This window comes from Epinephelus moara, chromosome 13 (genome assembly GCF_006386435.1).
Source record: "Epinephelus moara isolate mb chromosome 13, YSFRI_EMoa_1.0, whole genome shotgun sequence".
Lineage (NCBI taxonomy): Eukaryota > Metazoa > Chordata > Actinopteri > Perciformes > Serranidae > Epinephelus > Epinephelus moara.
The window spans coordinates 7,170,640-7,193,278 of record NC_065518.1 but is presented as its reverse complement, the minus strand read 5'-3'; the positions used below and the strand labels follow the sequence as shown (position 1 = coordinate 7,193,278).

The 22,639-nt window shown below is 40.9% G+C and overlaps 2 protein-coding genes across 3 annotated transcripts in view; one reads left to right on the top strand and one right to left on the bottom strand.

Annotated features, from left to right (window-relative positions):
• Window positions 1-84: 84 nt before the first annotated feature.
• Window positions 85-16,078, bottom strand: gucy2g (guanylate cyclase 2g). The gene is made up of 22 exons (XM_050060958.1): window positions 15,719-16,078; window positions 13,528-13,876; window positions 13,318-13,442; window positions 12,962-13,144; window positions 12,736-12,880; window positions 10,388-10,523; window positions 10,179-10,282; window positions 9,883-10,049; window positions 9,625-9,765; window positions 8,419-8,502; window positions 8,013-8,117; window positions 7,754-7,825; window positions 7,393-7,561; window positions 7,136-7,291; window positions 6,072-6,249; window positions 2,987-3,127; window positions 2,673-2,865; window positions 2,205-2,379; window positions 1,862-1,960; window positions 1,633-1,724; window positions 1,424-1,531; window positions 85-1,298 (listed from the first exon to the last, which is right to left on the bottom strand). Exons 1-22 carry the CDS (start codon window positions 16,070-16,072, stop codon window positions 1,218-1,220), a joined length of 3,357 nt encoding a protein of 1,118 aa, XP_049916915.1. The 5' UTR covers window positions 16,073-16,078; the 3' UTR covers window positions 85-1,217.
• A 2,166-nt stretch (window positions 16,079-18,244) lies between these two features.
• Window positions 18,245-22,639, top strand: part of acsl5 (acyl-CoA synthetase long chain family member 5) — a 16,206-nt gene continuing 11,811 nt past the window's right edge. Inside the window, exons 1-2 of one of the 2 annotated variants that reach the window (XM_050060967.1) lie at window positions 18,245-18,302; window positions 21,793-21,860. The gene's annotated coding sequence lies outside the window, so the exon portion shown is untranslated. The remainder of the gene's footprint in view (window positions 18,303-21,792; window positions 21,861-22,639) is intronic. The other variant, XM_050060968.1, reaches the window with a different exon arrangement.

The following is a 22,639-nucleotide window of genomic DNA, read 5'->3' as shown; positions in this document are numbered from 1 at the left end:
ATAAACTATTTCCTTTAATCCAGAAATTGAAATCAGATAATAAACATAAATCAGATGGTTAAACATACTTTAATATTTATTTCATTCAAATTTAATCCTCTGGAACAAAACATTTTCAAACCATTTTGATTACATGCAGCATCATTGAGTCTGACTTCTCTGTATGTTAAAAGGAAACAATTTTTGTTTTAAAATATATAAAGTTGGCTGTCTGACTTCCTCACAAAATGCAACAAAGAACTGTTTTTTTTTTAAAGAAACAGTAAGAAACTTAAGAAACTTAACCTGTATCACTGTTAATTATATAATATAATTATATAATATATTATAATATTAATGTATTAATTTCTTCTCATATGACATATGCCTAAATATATACATTTTTGTATTTTTACATCAAAATCCCCATTTCCTTTTGCTTTAAAATATGAGCTACAAAGAACAGTCTGAATTAAACAATCAGTATTTTTATATTAGCATTGACTCCACTTCTTCTCAATGAAGGAATGGATGTGTCACTCAGAATTTAAGGGACAGTTAACCTGAAATCAAAAATACATACGTTTTCTCTTAAAGGAGAAGTCCGGTATTTTGCACTTTGAGCACCATTTCTGGGTTGTTTATGATGAAATGGAGTGGTTAAGACCAAAATAGTGATGATTGCTACGTTTAGGGGGTGGTTTTAGGACAGGCTCACACATGGCTACTGGCAGCAGTGTTAAGCCAGGCAGGGGGAAAGCCAAATTCTCTGAAAATGAGTGCAAAATACCGGACTTCTCCTTTAACTGTAGTTTTGTTTGCTCACAGCGCCTGAAAAATGTATCTTGAAGTAACCTGGTCAGGATTTCTGGAAAGAGACATTGCTGTTGAGTTTTTTTAAATGTATTTCTTTAGCCCTTTGAGCACCACAAGCTGAGTGCCATCTAGTTCCATTATATTGGAGAGAAGGCAGATATCTCTACGGCCGATACCTCCAACACTCTGCAATAAGAGGAAACATATGTATTTTTGATTTCTGAGTGAACTGTCCCTTTAAGATTAGAAAGTATCTTTAGCTTTCTTTAGCAAGAGTCTGAAAACACAAATGTTGTGATCCTCTCAGCTCTACGGTGTTTTATATCATCACTCCAGTCTCCACATTTTGTCTCCTCTTCACAAGTCGTTTCTGTGACACCCACCGAATTGTGCTTAATCTGGTCAGAATATCCAGTTGTTCTTTAAATGTGCACTGTTGTCATCATGGCTTTGGTCAGCGTTTTCTGGGCCCTTTTCTCAGTGACTCGGACCATTCCTAGTTTCTTGAGCAGAGATGTCACAAACACAGGTCAATATACAACACTGCTTTATATAAAATACTACATTTACTGCCATAGATATATACGGTCTTTATCAAAATGAAGAGACTGTGGTGTGTTAACTGTACCTCTGCCTGTAGTCTGTGACTGTCAGATGGTGGAGAGCTGTGAGCAATAACAGGAGGGTTAAATCCTTTTTTGCTCAGCAGCCAGTAGGTCTTATGAGACCCTTTACCCTGTCGTAGACACAAACACATGAAGGTATTAAAAATGTTAAAAAATATTGGCTGTACATCTTATTTGGAGGGAAAAAAAGACATGCAGACTCTTAAGTCACCTTCATTTCAATTTCCCCTCTTTCCTCCAGCACAAACGATCCAGCCTGGACCAGAATGTCAGCGGTGCACTGAGATATGTGAATCTTCAGGGCTGTTATACAGAAGACAGGGACAAACATTTTGAAGGTATAATTTTAAAACTGCTTAAACCACTCTCCAGAAGGTTTGATTAATGAAAGTGAAGTACTGATGGTCTGAATAAACAGCCTCTGTAAAGGTGTGACTCACGTAAGCTGTTACTTTCCATGCGAGAGGCCATGTTCACCGTGTCACCAAAGAGACAGTAGCGAGGCATCGTGGTGCCGACCACTCCAGCAACCACTGGACCTACGAAACCCACAAGCAAAAAGACAAACTGTGTGTATCCACTCAAATGTCTCAAATCTTTCATGTACAAACTTCAGCAAAGTTCTCAATGACAAGTGAGTAGGACGACTTTGAATGAACCAGAAATCTTGCAAACTATTGGTCGTTTATAACCACTCTCATTAAGTTTCTGGTTCCTTCTAAATATGCCACCTGAAAAAAACAAATACTTCAGAATTAACAATAAAATAAATCTGTCTCTAACCAGAGTGTATCCCGATGCGGATTGCAAGATTCTCAGTAGGCATGTGGTGGATTCTGAAGATCTTGATTGCACTCAAGAAATGTAGAGCCATCGTGGATATCTCTATAGCGTGCTGAAAGCCGTTGCTGATAGGTAGACCGCTGGCTACCATGTACGCATCGCCAATTGTTTCCACCTAAGACACAAAGATGACAAAATTTTACTACCAGTTTTTTAAAGTAACAGTGGGAAGCTGTTTTTTCCTGCAATAAGCAAAGTGCAGTTATATTGAAAAAAGTCTCGACATTTAAAAGAGTCTCACATTTTGGAGAGTTTGTGACAGGATTGCTACTACTGTCATGTCTGTGAGGTGTGTATGAAACTACAGTCCTATGTTGTGTACAAAATCTTCTAACCTACATATTACAGATTATACTACCCTCAATTCATAAAGATTAAAACAGACTAAAATCGTTGCGTGTGACTTACTTTATAGACATCGTACATCTTGATAATGTCGTCAAAGAGGCTGTAGAGGTCATTGAGGAACGTCACCACCTCCATCGCAGAGCTGACAGAGCACATGGACGTGAAGCCCACGATGTCAGAGAAGAAGATGGTCACCATGTCGTAGCTTTGCGGCTCCACGGACTTCCCTGCCATCAGCTGATCTGCAATCGGTCTGTGAACCAATGAAGCACTGACAAGGTGAGGGATGTAGTCATGGATGCCCATTCAGCCGGTGCCACCGTGGTCACGTGATTTGAATGGGTTACCATACATTGCTATTTGAATTTTAGTACCTTGGTAACATGCTGGAGAGAAGCTTGTCTGCACGGCTCTTCTCTGCTGTGAGCTGATTGGTCCTCTCCTCCACCACCTCCTCCAAGTGATTTGCATATTTCTCCAACTTTTCCACCATATTATCCAGTATATTTGCATGACTACAGTACAGAAAATCATGATCACCTCCTTTAAGGAGTTTTCCGGTTGAGTTTGCTCGTTTGTTAGCCAGTAGGACTTCTCAGATTTTCATTTTAATATTGAAAATCCTTAAAGATTATGTATGTAACTTTTACAAAATCGCTGTTATTAGCAACACCTCTCTCTGAGGCCATTAAGTGAACTGCAGTCAGCGTTTTGTTGCTTTTACTCGGTAGCCATGAGCGGGCATCGGCTAAAAAAGTGACATGAAACTGATTGTGATTGACTGCCATCTTGTTTGTAAAAGGATGAAAACTACATTTCAATCATATTTAGCATAACGTTACCATCTACAATCTTCCTATATTTAATTTGGACCACTGGCTCCATGATACTACGTAGTTAACCGCTTGCAAATTACATTCGCTGCTGTTGAGAGCAACCATGTAGAATAGCTAAGTTACAGCTAGCTTGCTAACAATAGCTCAGGTTATGGTTAGCTCTTTCACTGCTACATCGTTCTTGGCTTGTAGAAGTGCTTTGTAATGTTACATCAACACCAATGTGTGATACATAAGTTAGTATCATGTACTGTATCACTTTAGCTAGGAAGTTGTTTGGCAAGATAGCCATCCAATAAATCCACTCACATTGTATTTTGCTAGTGATAACATGAGCGAGCAGGCACGCTAAGGTAGCCAGCTAGCTGTAGGCTTAGCTAAGCTACGCTGCATTTATCTGGCATTGGTTGCTTCGTAACATTAGCTGAAAAAGTTATGTGCAAACGGCAAGGTAGCTAATTTACCAGCCCTGGATTCTGGATGAATTAAAAGAGAGTAATCATTTAAGCAGCATGTTGCTATATTACCTAGCTAGCGATTTGTCCATGTCAGCAAGCAAGCTAACGTTAGTTAACGTTAGCCAGCCAAAACCACAATATCACAATATATTTCACATGTCAGCCTTTTCTCTAACGTTAGAATTATTATTATAATTTTTTTTTAAAGCTATTTTTTGGGGCATTTTTAGACTTTATTTGATAGGACAGACAAGTGTGAAAGGGAGGGAGAGAGAGAGAGAGAGAGAGAAAGGGAGTGACATGCATTAAAGGGCCACAGGCTGGAGTTGAAACCAGGCCGCTGCGGCAACAGCCTTGTACATGGGGCGCCTGCTCTACCACTAAGCCACCGACGCCCCTCTAACATTAGAATTTGTGTCCTCACCATGGGGAATTGAATTTAATGGATTAACTGTTTATCAGAGCACAAATTAGATAAGAATTAGCTAGCTAGGGCAGCCTGTGGACCCTCCACCTGACTCCCCACTGCAAGGACACTACTTCCCCAATACAAAAGCAGACAGTCGCTCGGACTTTAGACACATCAGCAACTCGAATTTAGCCAGTGCAAAGACCAACCCTGTGGTTCACATCGGGCTAGTGGCCAACAACAGCAACAAAGTGTGCTAATCTGGTGGGTGGCCCAGGATCAGACCTCCAGCACTTGCTCTTGTTCTGGTTGAATTCGAGATGTTACCTGTAAAATAACGGAAATGGCATGTCCAGCATGTGTGGACTCGCAGTGTGTTGTGGTGGGTGACAGTTGTTCGTTCACGCTAGTGGAATCCAACTCTTAGCTAACATTAGCTACTGTTGCACTCTGCTAAAGCTGTAGCAGATCTGAAGAGAGAAAAGAAGCTCAAGGATGCGCATCATGTCATATCCTTTGGATTTTTTGGGAAAAATCCAGCTCAAGTCCTTTACATAGAAAACAGTCCACAGATAGCTGGAGGCAACTGAGAAGGTTGGGGAAAGTTTCCGTTTTTAGATTACGTTACCACCCGTTCACCCATGGGCAATAAAACAACGATTAAAGCTAAGTTACATACAGAACCTTTTAACATTTTTGCTATTGACTCCTTAACTACTGCACTAACTTAAAGGGATAGTGTACCCAAAAATGAAAATTCAGCCATTATCTGTTCACTCTCATGCCAAGGGAGGCTCTGGTGAAGTTTTAGAGTCCTCACATCACTTGCGGAGATCCGAGGGGGGAGTGGGTAGCAGCGCAACTGCACACCTAATGGCTGACGGCGACCCAGATTAAAACGTCCAAGAACACATAATTGAAACCACAAAATATCTCCATACTGCTCGTCCGTAGCGATCCAAGTGTCCTGAAGCCCCGACATAAAAAGTTGTTTGGAAAAACGTCATTTGAACTCTGTTTTTAGCCTCATTGTAGCCTGTAGCTCTAACTGTCTCTCTGTTGACTGTGCTCACGTGTGCGCGCTTGCGCGCAAGACCAGCGAAAGCACGTGAACACACATGAAGGCGGTGCCCATGTGTTGCGGTCTCGCTCAAGCGCACACACGTCAGCTCAGTGTACAGAGAGGCATTTAGAGCTACAGGCTACAATGAGGCTAAAAACAGAGTTTAAATGACGTTTTTCCCAAACAACTTTTTATGTCGGGGCTTCAGGACACTTGGATCACTACGGACGAGCAGTATGGAGATATTTTGTGGTTTCAATTATGTGTTCTTGGACGTTTAATCTGGGTTGCCGTCAGCCATTAGGTGTGCAGTTGTGTTGCTACCCACTCCCCCCTTGGATCTCCGCAAGTGATGTGAGGACTCTAAAACTTCACCAGAGCCTCCCTCGGCACGAGGGTGAACAGATAATGGCTGAATTTTCATTTTTGGGTGCACTATCCCTTTAACTGAAAACATGCACATGTATCCGATCTGAAGCCGATAACAAATGTAAGCGAGCCCCGGCAAAGGTATGCGCTCAATGAATGCTGTCTAGTTTATGACAACAAGCAAGTAAATAAAATTAAAGCATGTAACCATATTACATACTGCACCTGCAGGCCTAAATTAGAGACAGGGAGAACAATTTATTTCCTCACAGCATTTTAAAGCATGTTATGGGTAAGGAACAAGAAAAATGTCTGAAGCCTGACCTGTCTGGGCTGGTGTCCCTCAGCTGTCTCCGTATAGAAGCAAACGGTGGTCGGTGGTCTGGGTTTTCATTCCAGCAGGCCTTCAGCAGTAAGTTGATGTTCTCATCACACAGTTCCTCAGACAGAGGTGGTCGGAGGAATTCCCCTTGGTAAGGCGTCCGCAACTGCATGATAATCTCTGGAGAAAACATTGAAGCAAGAAGCAAGAATCATCATGGTGTTGGAAAACGGGGGAATTTAGTTTGAGACTTTTTTTGGCCATGCTAGCAGTGTGGCACTGGTAGACTGTCCACAACCAGACAAAATTGGCCAAACAGTCGAATTACATCCATCACATGATGCCATTAGGCCCAAGAAGACTTCTTGCCATAGAATAATCCAGTATCCAAAACATTCACATCAGCCTCAGCTGTACTGTGTTAAGTGCCAATTAGCTAATGCTAGCATGCTAACACGCTAAACTTAGATGGTGAACATGGTAAAGCATTGTCATTTTGAGCATGTTAACATCCTCATTTATATTTTATATTTATATTCAGCCACAAAATAAGCCTGAAAAGGTGGAAATCAGAACTGATGCATGAGAGTTGTTGCACAGAGATGATTATTGGTCTGAACTGGCAGGTTTTTAGAACGTTGCAGAACGGCGCATTGCAAGTACCTGTTTCAGCTTGTCTTTGGTCAAATCTTTGGTCTGAACTGGGCTTATTGCAGCCTAACACAGAACTGTTAGCGTGACCAGTCTTTGTCTTGTTATTTGTCATTTTTAGTTGAATTAATTTTAACTTTGTTTCATTTCCAGCCTCTTGTGTGCCATTTCTAGTTTTTGGAAGACTTAAATGATCTCAGTCAGGTAAATTGGACGATGCCATGCCATTATTCCAACAGCTCATAATTTCAGAGCCCCAACAACAGCACAGTATCCCAAAAACAAATACACCTTGCTCAGAACGCCTTTTCTTCAATGGCACTGTCCCAAATACAAGCACATCACTGATTATTATGCAGAAAGGCTATGGCAGGGCATGACCTGCCCTGAACAAAAGGCTTTGCTTGATGTTTACCTTTGGGCTCCAGATTGATGTCATAATAGGGGCCAGACTTAGCATTGTACATGAGCTCCCACATGATGATGGCAAAGCTGTAGACGTCTGCTTTGGGCGTCCCATTGACCTGGAGTCCAACTTGTCTCAGAAGCTCGGGGGCTGTCCAGTACATCACTACAACAAATCAAATCACCACACATGTTCTGTTTCCTGCTATGATAAATTCATAAACAATTAAAACGACACTTGGTGAACATTCGAGTGCAGCCACTGACCTTCATGATTGAGGCTATCCAGTGGGACGATCTTGTTTTTGCTGCCGTATTTAAACTCCCACAGTCCAAAGCCAGAGAGTTTTATCTGGAGTCGACTGTCCACCAGACACGTGCTGGGCTTTAGGTTCCCGTGAAATTTCAAGTTACTTTTGTGGATGAAATCCATTCCCTAGAACACAAATAAACACACATAACACACAACACATTAAAGACTAGCTGGCCGTTACCATGTAAAAAAAAACAACTCAGCCCGTACTCTGAGTACATTTGTGAAACACTGATTGCATATGATGATTAAATTGTCTTTCCCAACACTAAATCGGTAACAACTATAACATGCTGCTTAAATGAACTGACTCACATTGACAATGTCATAAGCAAAGGAGAGCTTGAACATCGCGTCCAGCTCAACATCTGTAGACTTCAGGACATCCTGCAGAAAAAAATAACAGCAGCATCTTCAAGTTAAATATGTAATTACACACTTAAAATTACTGGTCAATATAGTATTGAGACGGTATTGAGTTACAATACAAAGCGTAAAAGTGTCAGTTCTGCAGTGATACTTCACAGTAAGAAGTAAAAGTGTGTGTATATGCAGTAGAGGCTGAGACACTGACCTTCAGACTGCCTTTCCTGCAGTACTGGGTGACCACACAGACATTTGGTGCCTCAATGCAAACACCAAAGAATTGCACCAAGTTCTCGTGTTTCATTTCTTTCATCTGTCTTAAAAAGTTTGAGATGGTCAGGCACACAATAACTGTATATATTTCATGAGTGCTGAAAATGTTCACTACTATATCTTAAAGAATAATATCTTTAGGATTTGAATAGTTGTGGGGAAAAAAGCAGCCTTATTTTAAGTTGAAGATGTTTCTTCTTCATTATGAACGTTACATATACCTCTTTTTAGTTACATTTCCTGTATCTAGACCTTTACATTTATTTAAACAAATACAAAAAAACAGAAGAACAAAAAAATCAAAATGTATGTTTGATCAAGAACAACATGAGGAACTTTACCATATTGAACTCTGCAATAATTGAAGGTTTATGGAAGTTAGTGCAAACAGGGCTCTTGATGTACTTGATGGCCACTTGATTTCCCTGTATGGAACAAAAAAACCCCAAAACATTAGGAAAATGCATTTATTCCTGTATACGCTGTAGCCTGACGTGCACCTCCCCAGAAATGTAACGACAAGTTTTGGCGTTGCAGACCTCCTGTCTAATTTTGTAAGCTGAAACCATTTCCCTCAGAGGAAACAAAGCTTTTATTTACTTTAATTGCACATATAAGAAACAATAAATTGTGAAGACAGTAAAGCCTCCACAAAAAATAGCATTTTAAGTCTTGTGTGTGATTTATCCTGGCCTCATATGAGCAGAGGAAATCTCTGCTAGTCACTAGGCTAATTTATACAATGAAAAATGCCATAGGCTTGTGCTAATAACGTTAGCATGGTGTATTTGTTTGGAAAACATGTTTAGTATAAGACAGTTGTTTTGTCAGTGAACCTTGTGAGTTGTAATGGAGCTGAACTTTGTAACGTTACCTTTGTTAAATGTTGCTGTTGTCCCTGGCTTCATATGAGTAGAGGAAAAGTCTGCTAGCCGCTAGGCGAATTTATACAATGTAAAATGCTATAGGCTTGTGCTAATAATGTTAGCATGTTGTATTTGTGGGGAAAATGTGTCCAGATAAAGACAAGTGTTTGTCTGTGAATGCTGCAAGTTATAGTGAAGCTGATTTGTGTACTTGTGTTTGAATTTGTCTCTATTAAGCCATGTTTAATGTTTGTTTAATGAGTGTTTTGAATCAACTAAACTTTGCAGCACTGGAGGGGTTGCTGTCATACAACCATATTTTGCTGAGGTGAATACACAGGTGTGTGATGGGGATGTGATTTCTAAGGTGGATAAGCATTTTGCTAAAGAAATAAGCTGTTTGTTTTGATAATTTGCTCGTTGCATTGGCTCCATATCCTTCATTTGATCCTTTGATGTGAATATTTAAAAATACATTGTTAAAGCTAATTTATGGAGGACGATGGGTCATTGCATTTTCTCCCCAGTCACTCAGGGAGGCTCAAGGAAAAACTTTTTGTAGCTAACAAAAAAGAAGTCACACCCCAGCCACCCTGTTCCTCTGATAAGTAAAGAACACTCCCTTGTATAAGGGTATATAGCAGGTTACATTGGCTGGCTTTAAACCGAATAAGATGGTACCTGGTAGAGACCTATGGTGGTGTAGACGTTTTCTTTCCCTGTCTTGTCCCTCAGGCCGAAACTGTTATTGGAGAAAGTGGACTGAGAGCTGCTGCTCGCGCTCTGACTGGCTGTGGTGCTCAGAGATAAACCCTGAAATCCCTGGATGAGACACAAACACACCAAACAAGCCTGTAAACACAAAACCAGACAGGCAAACACACTCATACGTGCATGCTCATGCTTCTTTTGTTCTTCATCAGTGTTCGGTGCTCATACTGAGTGCTCCCTGATGATGGTGATATCACTGTAGTTGATCAGCCACCAGCAGGCGTCTTCGAGCCTCGTCTGGAGACGTAACTTCTGCAGAATGAGGACCCCGATGCACAAAACTGCCAGTACACCAATGACGGGGAAGGTCACGAGCAGAGCCAGCAGGATTATGTCTGCTAGCCATTAAGATAGCAAATCATGACGGTGGTTAGCTTGGCCTGTTTGGTTTATTTTATGGAAACATAATATATGGATAATTGGTGTATTTAGTGGTTGCATAATTAGAAAAGTGTTACTTTTACCATTACTGAGCCATTCACAGAGTTCATTGTTGAACCCACACTCTGGTTTGTCAGAGGGACTTCTTCCGCTCGGCCAGACCACAGAGGCAAACATAGATGTTGGCCTGAAATGACATTTGTTTTTAGTGTGATTCCCCAAAATGAGTTCGTAAAAAAAAAAAAAAAAAGTTGGATTGTTTGATTATATATGTTAGATGTACATATTTTACCGGACAGCTTTGGTGTGACTGTCATAATGGAGGATGGGTACAAACTTGGTGACGTCTCCTACATGCTGCAGGTCATAAATGGAATAGTCCACATTTCTCTCCCCATCATCGTCAAAGTGGACCAGTCCAGAGGCACCTGTAATGAAAACCAGTGGTGGAAAGTATGTTTACTTAAGTTTATTTAAGTACAATTCTGATGTATGTACTTGAGTATTTCCATTTTATGCTACTTTGTACTACACTATATTTCAGAGGGAAATATTGTACTTGTAAAATAATATATTCATATTCATATTATTAATTTTATGGGTTAAGCCACTTTTATTCCTACTCATCATATTTTGACGCATTAGCTTTTTTGGTGTATCTTGACACAGAGAGTTCGACGAATCTCAAGCAATGACTGTATACAAAGATGGACGAGTATGGCCACGGCCATCTTGTGCTTGTGACGTCATTTGGAGCCAGAGTCTGCCCTGTAGATACCTCTGCAGTAAGGAGTCCCTTCTGTGCAACCCAATGGTGAGCAGTGCCACTGATCACGGGCACTTGATTGCCACACACAGCTGTCAATCATGATGTCAGACCCCCTTTTTATAGCATCGGACAACTAGTTAAAACCAAACTTACCGAGAAAATTAACGCTTGAACACACACCTAAAATGACAGAAACCATCTTTGGGAAAAATTTATTTGACATGTCCTTTGATTTTTTAGTTTGTCTCACATCCTATCCGCTACCATGGAGGGGGCGAGGTTTTGACCTACACTGCAGCCGGCCACCACGGAGTGGTTTAGATGTTTAGGTTTTCATCTGACGTCCATCTTTATTGTGCAGTCTATGATGTCAGGTATATCTGGTGGTGGCCCCACTGCACCTCAGTGCCCTCCCACTCCTCACATCCCTCCCCCAACTAATCTGCACTAGCATCTCAGCTAACATTAGCATTTTGGACTTAAGTTTAACACACTCCATCTCTGCTACCATCTTAGCTACAAGCTACGATTGGTTAGGGTCAGGGTAAGAATCTCAGAGTGAGCCAGTCAGAGGCAGATTAAGGCCCTGTTTTCACCAGAGTGTTTTTTCCCAGCTGAAAATGCCATGTGCTCCTCTGGTAACACCAACTGGGAGAGTTTGAGAACGCTTTGGGGGAGTGGCATTTTCTCAGTTGAGATGCTATGATTGTAGCTGGTTGCTATGATACAGGATATCCGTGGAAGTAGACATGTCTGCACAAGGTAGAGTAATTGCAGGGAGAGAAGACAGACCTGCTGGTCTGTGTGGGTTCATGAAAGGAAACAAAATATATGTACAGTGTATCCAGTTTTAACATACTTCTCCGTTGTCGTTCTTGTTCAGCACCTTTTCATGTAAGATGTGGCGGTTTGAAGGCTGAATTGACAGTGACGAGTGTGATGTTTTTGCCCAAAGTTGAACATTTTCAACTCTCAGGGGCTCAGAAAAAGAAAACATTCAACCAGCAGAGCTCAGCAGAATTCACGCCCAATGCTTCTTTGGGCTGCTGGCATTTGTAGCACAATGTAAATACACGGCACCCTCGTTACAAAGCATTAAAATAAATACGTCTGCCTCAGAAAAAAAACGCTTTGGCTGACACAGCCCCAAAGGCTAAGTAAGGCAGGTCATGTCTTTGCCATCTTAGTAAAAAAAAAAAAAAACAACTTGCCTCTACTAGCATCTCAGCTAATGTAAGCTAGCCAAAATTGCACTGTTGTTATTATACATTCATGCACTGCATGGTCATTGAGCTATTGGTAAACCTAAAGAGAGAGGGAGAAGAGAAGAACCATGTGGTGAGACACGACACGTGGCAGTGTTGTTGGGAAAGGATCATGGCAAAGAGGTGTGGCACGTCCACCATTGGAACCTTCTCACAGATCTTGACCTAGAGGGATCGGCTGCAAATCATATGAGTCGTTTCATGTGATTAAGAAGGGGTCAGCGGTTAAGTTCAGGCAACAAAAGTACTTGGTTAGGGTCAAGAGACGAACACGGTTGACAGTATCGGGTGAGTCAACTGACGTGACAGAATAACTTCTCATTGACTTTTAGTTAAACACGGGGCATGAACACCAGTCTACTGGGTCACAGTCCTATGGTTTTTGGACCGTCTACCACACGTCTCTATAATGACAACAGGGACACTGCCCAAGCGGCGTATTTTAAACCCTGGAAGTGAAACCAGACTGACTCTGCAAAATGAGTTCTCCTACAGAGATCTGAATACTTCTTCCAACACAGTTTAAGAGTACCAAACCATATTTACCTTTTAGCAGATCTCTTGTCATTTCTTTGTAAAAAGCTTTACGAACACTCAGTTACCAACCGTCAAATCGAATGTGGTGTTTATTTTTTAATCTCTGCAGCAGCTGCCGTCCATCACGAGGGTCTTTGCCATCTTTGAGGACTTCCTTCAGTCCCATCGCATAAAGAAGCACCGCATCATGCAGGTAGGCAGAGTACGGGCTAACCTGAAATAAGAAAAATAAAATGATTGTCAAGTGCCCAGACATCTTAATAATCAATTTCTCACATGGTTGATGGGTGCTTACCTCTCTTTCGGATGTCAGGTTGCTCTGAAACGGGTGTCCTCTCAGTCTGTCAAAAACCTGCTCAAAGAAGTCATAATATTCGTAGCCTTCGTAGGCTTTCTGGCCGATGATGAAGGTCATATCAAAAGCTCGTCTGGCGGCATTGTGGATTTTGTTGTTCAGGGCGTATTTCCACAAGTTATCCTGCTCAGGAAAAAGATGGATACAAAACCCATGAAAAACAGCTTAAAGAGGTATGGAAGATAATAAGTTTGATCTTTTTTCAGTGCTTATCCAGAGTTTAGGTTCTGCCTGACAGTACAACAACTTACCTCAATTAAATGTGTGTGTAACTGTATATCTAAAGTTTGACTCACCACACTGCCACTGACCTCAAAGTGCTGTAGCAGGAAGAACACAAAGTCACCATTCATTAGACCCTGTCGCTCAGCCTCCAGCAACAGAGCCATTGAATCATCTTTGTTTGTTAGCACCACAATCACTGGAGGGCAGGAAACATTTAGAAGCCAAATCAGCAGTCTAAATATGACTTCAAAGAGCCAGAAACAAAGTACTTCTCTTCTTACCTCTGGCGACTGTTGAGATGAACTGAATATTTTGATACAACAGCTCAGGATTGCTGGTATCAAACTTGACTGCCGCAGCCACGTTGAATTTTTCTCTCAGCGGATTCTCAATGGTGTCCCACAAAGCGTCGACTTTGTCCCAAGTGTTTGAATCCAACCCCCCTCCGATCATCGCTACATGACTCCACCCGAAGAACTCCAGGGTCTTCACCAGGACCTCCGCGCTTCTTTTAAGAGGGGGCACAATTTTGATGTAGGAGTCATAGATTTCACTGTTGTCCATTTTGGAGGACTGTCCCACAAAGGCAAACATTGGGATGTTCCAAGTGGACGCAATGAGACCGGTAACCTAGAAATAATTCGAAATAATATTAGAAATTAGCACTTGATCATCTATACCAGTGGTCCCCAACTTGTCCAGCCACAGGGTCCAGATTTCTCCTTAGTCATTAGTTCAAGGTCCACACAGATTAATACATTTGGCGGCATATTTTCGTTTGGCGATGTGTCAAGCTAGTTTGCTGTCCTCGTCAAGAAGCTGTTCATTATTTACTCGCTCTACAGCAGGACATGGCACATCAAAATAAAAGCTCTGTGCTGGAAATTCACTGTCCTTCGAAAATAAAATGTCTTTTTACAAAGTGGATACATTCGCAAGTCACTTGCAGTCCATTCACAATGGACCCACGTCCCACTTTTGGACTGCAACCCACCAGTTAGGAACTGCTGATCTATACTGTAATAACCTGTCTGTCTATGGGCTGGTTTACACTCTCTTTATGTATAAAATTAGATACTTCCATTTGTTGTAAATCTCACTGCCCTCATACGTCCATGCGTCCTTTATGATGGCATTGATAACTGCCAACAGATGGCACTAGAGGGCGGATGCAAAAGTTTCACACAACAAATGAGGCGGTAGTGGAAGAAGTCGTAATAGTGTACCTTTTAACAGAGGCAGTGTTGCAGATGGCAATGTCTGTCATGCCATTAAATACATAGTGACATGTAGATGGAGAATTCTTTTCACCGTATTACCAATTTATTCTGTTTCACCATCTTTTAATGTCTTCATGTCCTATGGTCGTATCACACTTCAACTACACTACACTTCCCCCATGATCTCCGGTGGTACTGCTCTGTTTCGTCTATATCTGTAAGCTTTAAGAAAATGTGCACAAATACAGACAAAATGATCGCAGACTAGGACTGAAGGCTCCATTCATGTCTATATACACATCTAACATTGAGCATCAATGAGCCCTATTAAGTCTGTTGAAAGGAGGTTATATGGAAAGACACCTCACAGTTCCCCACAAATGCACATCAAGTGATTATGAATGAGTTTAATCATCAGTCTTTACATATTTAGTTTCTTGAGAACATGGCAGTGATGAGATATTACCAGCTCCCCATCCAAAAAGTTAATTGCACAACTATGGCACCACCTTAGAGGGGCAGCTCAGCCCAAAATCTGAAATACAGATTTTACCTTTCACCTGTCTGTTGTTTATCAATCTAGATCGTTTTGGTGTGCGTTGGCGAGTGTTCAAGATATTTTTTTTCTACTGAACTACACCTGCTAACCATATCAGTTCAAAACTGATGGTTCCCTCTGTGCAGCTATACAGTCGTCAACTTTAGTTAGATACAAAGAAAATAGTTCCTACATGAAACTGCTCACAACAATGTCTGTGGATTATCTTGAGTAACTGGGTCATGATTTCTGGAACAAGATGTTGCTGTTGAGTGTTTCAGATGTATTGTTTGGCGCTTTGAGCACCACAAACGAGTGCCATCGAGTTCTATTATATTTGAGAGAAGGCAGACATCTCTACGGCCGATATCTCCAACACTCTGCAACTCACATCAAAACAATCTAGACTGATAAACAGCACTACAGGTAAGAGGAAGAACATGCATTTTTGATTTTGGGGTGAACTGTCCCTTTAAGAGTCTCAATTATTGTGTAAACTCATTTGACTATGAACTTTAACAATAAATATATACACACACACACACACACACACACATATATACCTACATACAGACATTTATATATAAACTGAAGAGAAGTGGACCAAAGCTAGACACCTGTGGAACTCCTGTTTTACTCTAAAAAGTGATGCACAAAAAAAAAAAAACAGATCTAATGCATGAATAATAAATTTCCACATCACATGAATCATACCTCGGCTTCTTCAGGACACGCCGGACCAAATAGTGCAGACACGTTCTCCCTCCACACCTGGTTAATGAATCCTCCCAGGGAGACTTTGGGATTACAGTCTGTATCCGTGTACACAAAATCCAGACTGTAGTTCCCCAGGAGGGAGGGGTTGGTGTTCACCTTGTCCACGGCTATCTGCAAGGCCGAGCCCAGCCGCAGGGCACTGAAGGGGGACGAGATATTCCAGGGGGCCTGGAAGCCAATGATCAGCTTGTTAGACCTGTGGGTGTCGTTATTGATGACAGCGACGGCCGTCAGTGTGAAGTGAAGAACCAGTATGTACCTCATGTCGGGAGAATACGTTGCCCTCCACATCACTCTCGCCCTGTCAGGTGCTTCATGTTCACAGGGTTTAAATACCCATCCTCCCTGGTGATGATGGACACGCTGGTCAGGGAGGAGAAAATGTAAATATGAGGAGAAGGGTGGGAGGTACAAAGAAGCATTAAGTCCATTCATTTCTATTCTATTCTCCTCATTAGAGAGTATTCTTGTATCACCATTACGTTTAAAACCCCCTGCTTGAAATCACTGGACGTTTTTAAAGCAATCAAGGAGGACTTCTTTTTATAGCGTTTCTCTGAAGGTAGATGATGACGAAATCAGTGCTTACAATAAGAAGCAGAATTTCTGTATGTGTGAAGGTTTCATGGCTCACATTTCTTTCTCAAAGTGTCTAAAATCAAAAATGATATTCAACTATTTAACTAGAAGTATTCAGAGCTTTACTGAAGTAGCAATGCTGCAATGTAAAAATACTCTGTTACAACTCAAAGTCCTGCTTTCAAACTTAAAGTACAGTTAAAGTACACAAATACTGGCTTTAAAATATACTCAATGTACCAAAAGTAAAAGCACTCATTATCTACAGTGGCCCACTTCAGAATAATATATGTTATTATTGTGGTGTTTTCTCATAGAATGAGCCGTTTATATGTTCATGAGGATCAAGGCTAAATCTAGATGTCCAGACTTGACCGCACCTGCAGAATCGCAGACTTTGTGGGCATGATCCTGGGAAGTCTGGGAGCGCTTAGGGCTGTCCAAATCCACAATTCACCCGGTCCACAAGGCGGACTTTCTGCAGACTTCCAGAGAGTCTGCAGGGGCAGATGAGCAGACAGAATATGACAGCAGTTACAATGATTGTAATTATTGCTCGAACGTTTCCATGGCAATGAGTAAAACAGACTTGAGGCCTGTCTTGTGGTCTCTGCCCTCGCAAGACTATACATGATGACGGTGAACTTGTCACGGTACGTACGACTGAAGTCCTTGAGGGACAAGTCCAGAGGGTGGACATCTGGATTCAGTCCAGGTCCTCTCCCACAGAGTCCGCCATGTTGTTTCTACAGTAGCCCAGAACAGACAAACCAGCCAATGGCTCTAGATAGGAGCTTTCACATTTTTTGCACTGGCCATCTTAGTTCTCATACATGCTCGGCATACGAGAGAACACTTCACTCTGCAACCTTGCCACTACATGTGACTAAATCGTACATGTTAGACATTTAAATAGGGGTACAGGTACTCTAGTACTGCAGAGGGTATGTGAGATTTTTAAAAATGCTAATTTAAAAGATGTATCAGTCATGCATGATTCCCAAAGTAATAATATTATAATAAGTTAAATAAAAAATGTATATGTAAGTTCAATAAATGACAAATTTCAATATTCTTATTTTCCTACATGAAAAAAAAAAAAACTATTTTAAAGAGGGTACATTATTGTAAGAAGTTTGAGAACCACTGGCCTGACCTTTAATAATACATCATATTTATCAGTTGATTTATATTTTGTATTAATAACTACAATTTGCAAAGTAACTAAAGCTATAAATATAAATATAGAGCAGTAAAAAGACAATATTTACCTCTGAAATGTTGTGAAGTAAAAGTGTAAAGAAGAATAAAATGGAAATACTCAAGTACAAATATGTCAAAATTGTATTTAAGTACAGTAGTAACTTTACTACTTGAGTATAAGTAGCAATATCGCACCAAAATTAAAGTACAGTACTTGATTAAATGTATTCAGTTACTTTCCACCACTGCTCATCTGATATTGTTAAGGCAGATTTGGGTGAGATAATTCACTGATTAGATTTTATCAACCATAAATCAGTAAACTCCAAAGGTACCACATCCTGTCTGCCTCTAGTTATCGCTCACGTTCATAAACCCACAGTCAAAGTTCATCTCAGTCTCTTCATATCCACTGCATTCAAACACACACACAGATCAGAGGGGAAGTGGAAAACGACTGTTTATTTAAATAAACTTTAATTTAATTAAGACAAATAAAGTGAAAACTGTGTTGGAGCCCTCAGGGGAGTGTTATCTGCAGAAACCAGATGAGGCAGGTTGAGCCTTGCTCAGTGGCAGCGAGAGAAGTTCACACACACCTGTGTGCACTTTAAGGTGCTAATGACCACAGGTGGGCAGATTGTGCATTAGTGCTGTTGCTGGCTTCAGCTGCTTATTTTTCCTTCCCAGGAGATTCCTGCTCAACCTGGCCCCAAATCACCTCTGCTAATCCCACCAGGTAACCTCTCAAAGCTTCTCCTAATGAACCTTTACCTTCAGCTCACCGTCCAGCAGAAATCAGTCACACATGATGACATGTTAGAAGTTTAGCACGGTGTTTGTTAAGTAAATATATAAAGCTTTGAGTGGAGAATGTGTTTGTCAGTTTAATTGATGTATCTGTCATTTAGTGTCTGTTTAATCTTTGTTTTACAAAATGAAAAGTTAAATTCAAAAGCAGGAAAATGCACCGTAGCCTCTGGTGGCTAGTTTTAGCAAACTTTAGCTAGAGTCAGTTTGCTGTCTTTATGACTACTCTGCTACTGTTAGAGACATTTTAACCTTCACCACTATTTTGTAATGTCTCCATGGTGGCTGCCGTCCAGAAAAAGTTGCGTTGTGTCACTTTAATCAGTGTGATCAAGGTGTGCGAGGTGCAATTTCACATTATCTTTCTGAGTTTAGTATGAAACATCAAAGAACACAGACACAGTGTACTGCACAGTCTGCTGATAAGTTTCTGGCCTGAGCACATGTGAATATGTTTTAAAGTAATGAAGAGTTATTTTCATTCAGTTAAATTAACATTCAGTGCTGTTTAAAAAATATTTTGTCCTGTTCAATGGCTAATTAAAGTTTGCTGAGCTCTCCTGATTTGACCAGTGCAGAACTGAGACATTAGACTGGTCTTTAGTGTTAGGCCTGTTTTAATTCTGCTCTTAGATCAGTCTAATGCAACTGGGGACAGTTTTACAAGAAGTAAAGACTTGCATATATTTTATTCATGAAGGTTATAATGTTCAGTTTTTGCTGAAAGTGTTTCATTGAACAGTGTGTTCATTTTGGAGGCTGTAGTTTGCATTGTTTGTCCAACCCATTTCAGTGAAGTTAGACTGGATACATGTATGTAACATTTGATTTTTAAAGGAATACCTCACTTGCAAAATGACTCTTTGTTTATCAATTACTAACCCTGTGTTACACCGAATTTTGTAAAGAACACTTTGTTTTTCTTGTATGTCTCCATGTTGAACAAATGATTCAAAAACTGAGAAAATTCTTGATGAATTGAAGTCATAGGGGTCCACGTCAAAACATCTGCTTACAAACCTTCACACAACTCCTGCAGTATAATCCACGTCTCATTTATCCAGTCCTATGCCCAGTACTTCCCAAACAGACGGCCCTTTCCAAAGGGGAACTGAACTAAAAGCCAGACTCCATTGACAAAACTGTAATTTTAGCTTGCTGAACACAGGAGCTGCTGGTCTACCACAGTCACGATCAGTTAGTTAGTTATTGTGTGACTTTGGTGAGTCCAAACTAACCCGTTAAAACACCAAAGTCACACAATAGCACAAACAAACTGATTGAGGCAGCAGTAGACCAGCGGCTCCTGTGTTCAACTAGCTAAAATCACTGTTTTTGTCAATGGAGTCTGGCTTTGAAGAGAACATAGATAAGTTTCAGTTCAGGTCCTCATTGGAAAGGGCTGTCTGTTTGGGAAGTACTGAGCATACGACTTGATAAATGAGACTTGGATTATACTGCACAAGTTGTTTTTTGAGTTTGTAAAGGATTTTTGTAGAATGGTTTGCTGTTTTTAAATGTGGCCCCCGTTTACTTAAATTCATCAAGAATTTATTTCCATTTTTTGGATTCTTTGTTCACTGTGGAGGCATGAGAGATAAAGTTGTCTTCGCAAATTCAACATAACACAGGGTGAGTATTTGATACACTAATGGTCATTTGGGGGTTGAAGTATTTCTTTTTGTATATGACATTCGGAGCATCAGTATAGCAGCAACCACTATTTTTATGTAAAGATACTAATGAAGAAACAATGCCCCGAGCAGAGAATGAAGTCTCACTCCCTCTGTGTGTATTGTAACTGAGCTTCTCTGTTCTTTGTTGTGGTAGCCGGTCCCTCTGCGTGTGCATGTTAGCGCATGTGAGACCTTGTGTGTGTGCATCCCACTGGCTAGCTAATTATTACCTCTTTGCAATACTCATACTATGATCATTGCTGATAACGGAGTCACAGAAGGTAACGCCCACCCTCCAGTTTCCACCTGGTGAACACCTATACCTAGCTGATAGCTGCCAGCTCAGCCACCTTCATGTTGAGAACCATGTACACACAATCAGAAACGGACTGTTGTCGGCGATAAACCAGTTATAGGTTAATTTTACTACTTTAAGTTTACTGCACTGTGTGCCACCTAAGTCTGGTGGGAGCTAAAGTTAGCTAACGTTACCTCTCCTTCGGAAATTATCACTTGTAATGCTATCCCGACCCAACAGCGTGGCTGTGGAAACATTGTGCCCACCCTACAGTCTCCCCCCTGGTCAGTAAGTGGCTCAGTTTTGAGCTGCAAACCCTTTTAGCTCAGCACAGCTACTGGTGCTAACGTAGTTAACCATGCTAAAGGGGTTTTGTGGCTCAAAATTAAGTCGATTGCTCACCGGCATGACCTGGGTTAGGGACCTAGGGTGGCTACCATGTTTTTGCAACAATGTCGTCCCACCACTGAAAGGCAAGTAAGCAGCTTCTTTTGAGCCCCAGAATGCCTTTAGCTATGTTAAGTAACACCAGTAGCTGTGCTGACTCTGCTAAAGGCACTAGCAGAGCAAACACAATGCCAAAGAGGGTTTGTGGCTCAAAACTCTGCCGCTTTTTCTCCGGGGCGACCTGGGAGGAGACTAGAGGGTGGGCACAATGTTTCCACAGCAATGCTATTGCATCATGGCAGCATTACGAGCGGTAATTGTCAAATGTGCGGTGCCGCTAGCTAGCAAGCACCTGCCCGGGGTGGTGGGCAGTACAGGGCAGCCAAAGCTAATGTTAGCTAACGATAGGAGACCGGAGGGTGGGTAGTGGGCACTATGTTTCCGCATGTCATAGCGGTTAGATGGCTGTCTGTCAGAAAAGCCAACAGAAAATAATATAAAAGGCGAAACATTTTACATCATTAAACATCAGAATTTCACCACCTTTAAATGGATAGCACCTTAAAACGTGGCGCTAAAGCTCACTGAGTCAATGGAGTGCTGGACTAAAAGGAAAGACTCCACATGTTGACCTGATGATTATTTACCTTTTGCATACTATCTATAAGTATCTTTTTATAAAGAGAATTGTCAGGTTTGGTGTTTTGTTGCTGAAACGTGAGGACTTTGAACGTGATAATTAGCAGATAAGAGCGTTAACCTTTCATCAGCTGCAGCATCTTGGCCTCCTTCTGACATTGTCTCAGATAAAGTTTATCACTCTCGACTGAAATCAAGTCATTTATTTATTGATCGAGCTGGTTTAACATAAGAAGCTTAAAAAAATTGCACAACACACACCCTTTAATATCTTGATGTACAGCCCGGAGCAGTTTAAACTTCTGTGCTTGGGTTTCTTTATCAGTAGAAGTGATGATGATGTTCAAGGTTCAAAGGTTCCTCTTGACTCTGTCAGGCTGATTTTTATGAGTCCTCATTCTCCTTGTGTCACCCGTCAGAGCAGAGGAAAGGATCTGCTGTGTACACACACACCTGCAGAGTCGATCACCTGAGAGGACGGCAACAGGTAGGACAGCTGTGGCATTTAAAGCAGCGTGTTTGTTTTTGTAACGGTCCATTCTTACAAACTAATAATGAATTTGTCAATGTCAATTCACAAAACATATTTGCAGATCTGTTTCATTTTGAAATATATGTATTGTGAGTTTTTGTATTTGAAGAAGGATCACACATTTACACAAGGATTATTGATCTGTTCACACAAATAATAGACACATTTATCTCCATGAATACCAATGTGGAAGATACTCTGTTACAAGTCCTGTGTTTGAAATCTTACTCAAGTAAAAGTATCAGCTAGGGATGCACAATATTTTTTGATCATCTTGTCGATAGTGCTGTAGGCTCGCTGCGAACAACACTCGACTCTGTAGCACCTCTTAAAAAGGAGTTAACAAAGCAAAGAAAGTTCGCTCCTTGGTATAACTCTCAAACCCATAAGTTAAAACAAATATTGCGAAAATTTTAAAGGAATTGGCGATTAACCAAACTGGAAGAATCTCGTTTAATCTGGGCAGACAGTCTCAAAACGTATAAGAGGGGCTTCCGCAACGCCAGAGCAAACTATTACTAATCTTTAATAGTAGAAAACAAAAATAACCCCAGGTTTCTTTTCAGCACTGTAGCCAGGCTGACTGAGAGTCAAAGCTCTATTGAGCCTTGTATTCCTTTAGCCCTTAGCAGTAATGATTTTATGAGCTTTTTTAATGACAAAGTTCTAACTATTAGAGGCAAAATTCATGACCTCCTGTCCTCAGATAGTACCTATCTAACCTCAAACACAGC

Bases quoted from the DNA above. Each gene is read 5' to 3' on its own strand.
- gucy2g (XM_050060958.1), bottom strand. From the start codon at position 16,072: ATGTGGAGGGCAACGTATTCTCCCGACATGAGGTACATACTGGTTCTT. The intron at 9,766-9,882 runs GTATGAGCACCG...TGTCTCATCCAG, and splicing joins CCATCATCAGGGAGCACTCA to GGATTTCAGGGTTTATCTCT. The intron at 2,866-2,986 runs GTACTAAAATTC...ATTGGTTCACAG, and splicing joins CTCTCCAGCATGTTACCAAG to ACCGATTGCAGATCAGCTGA.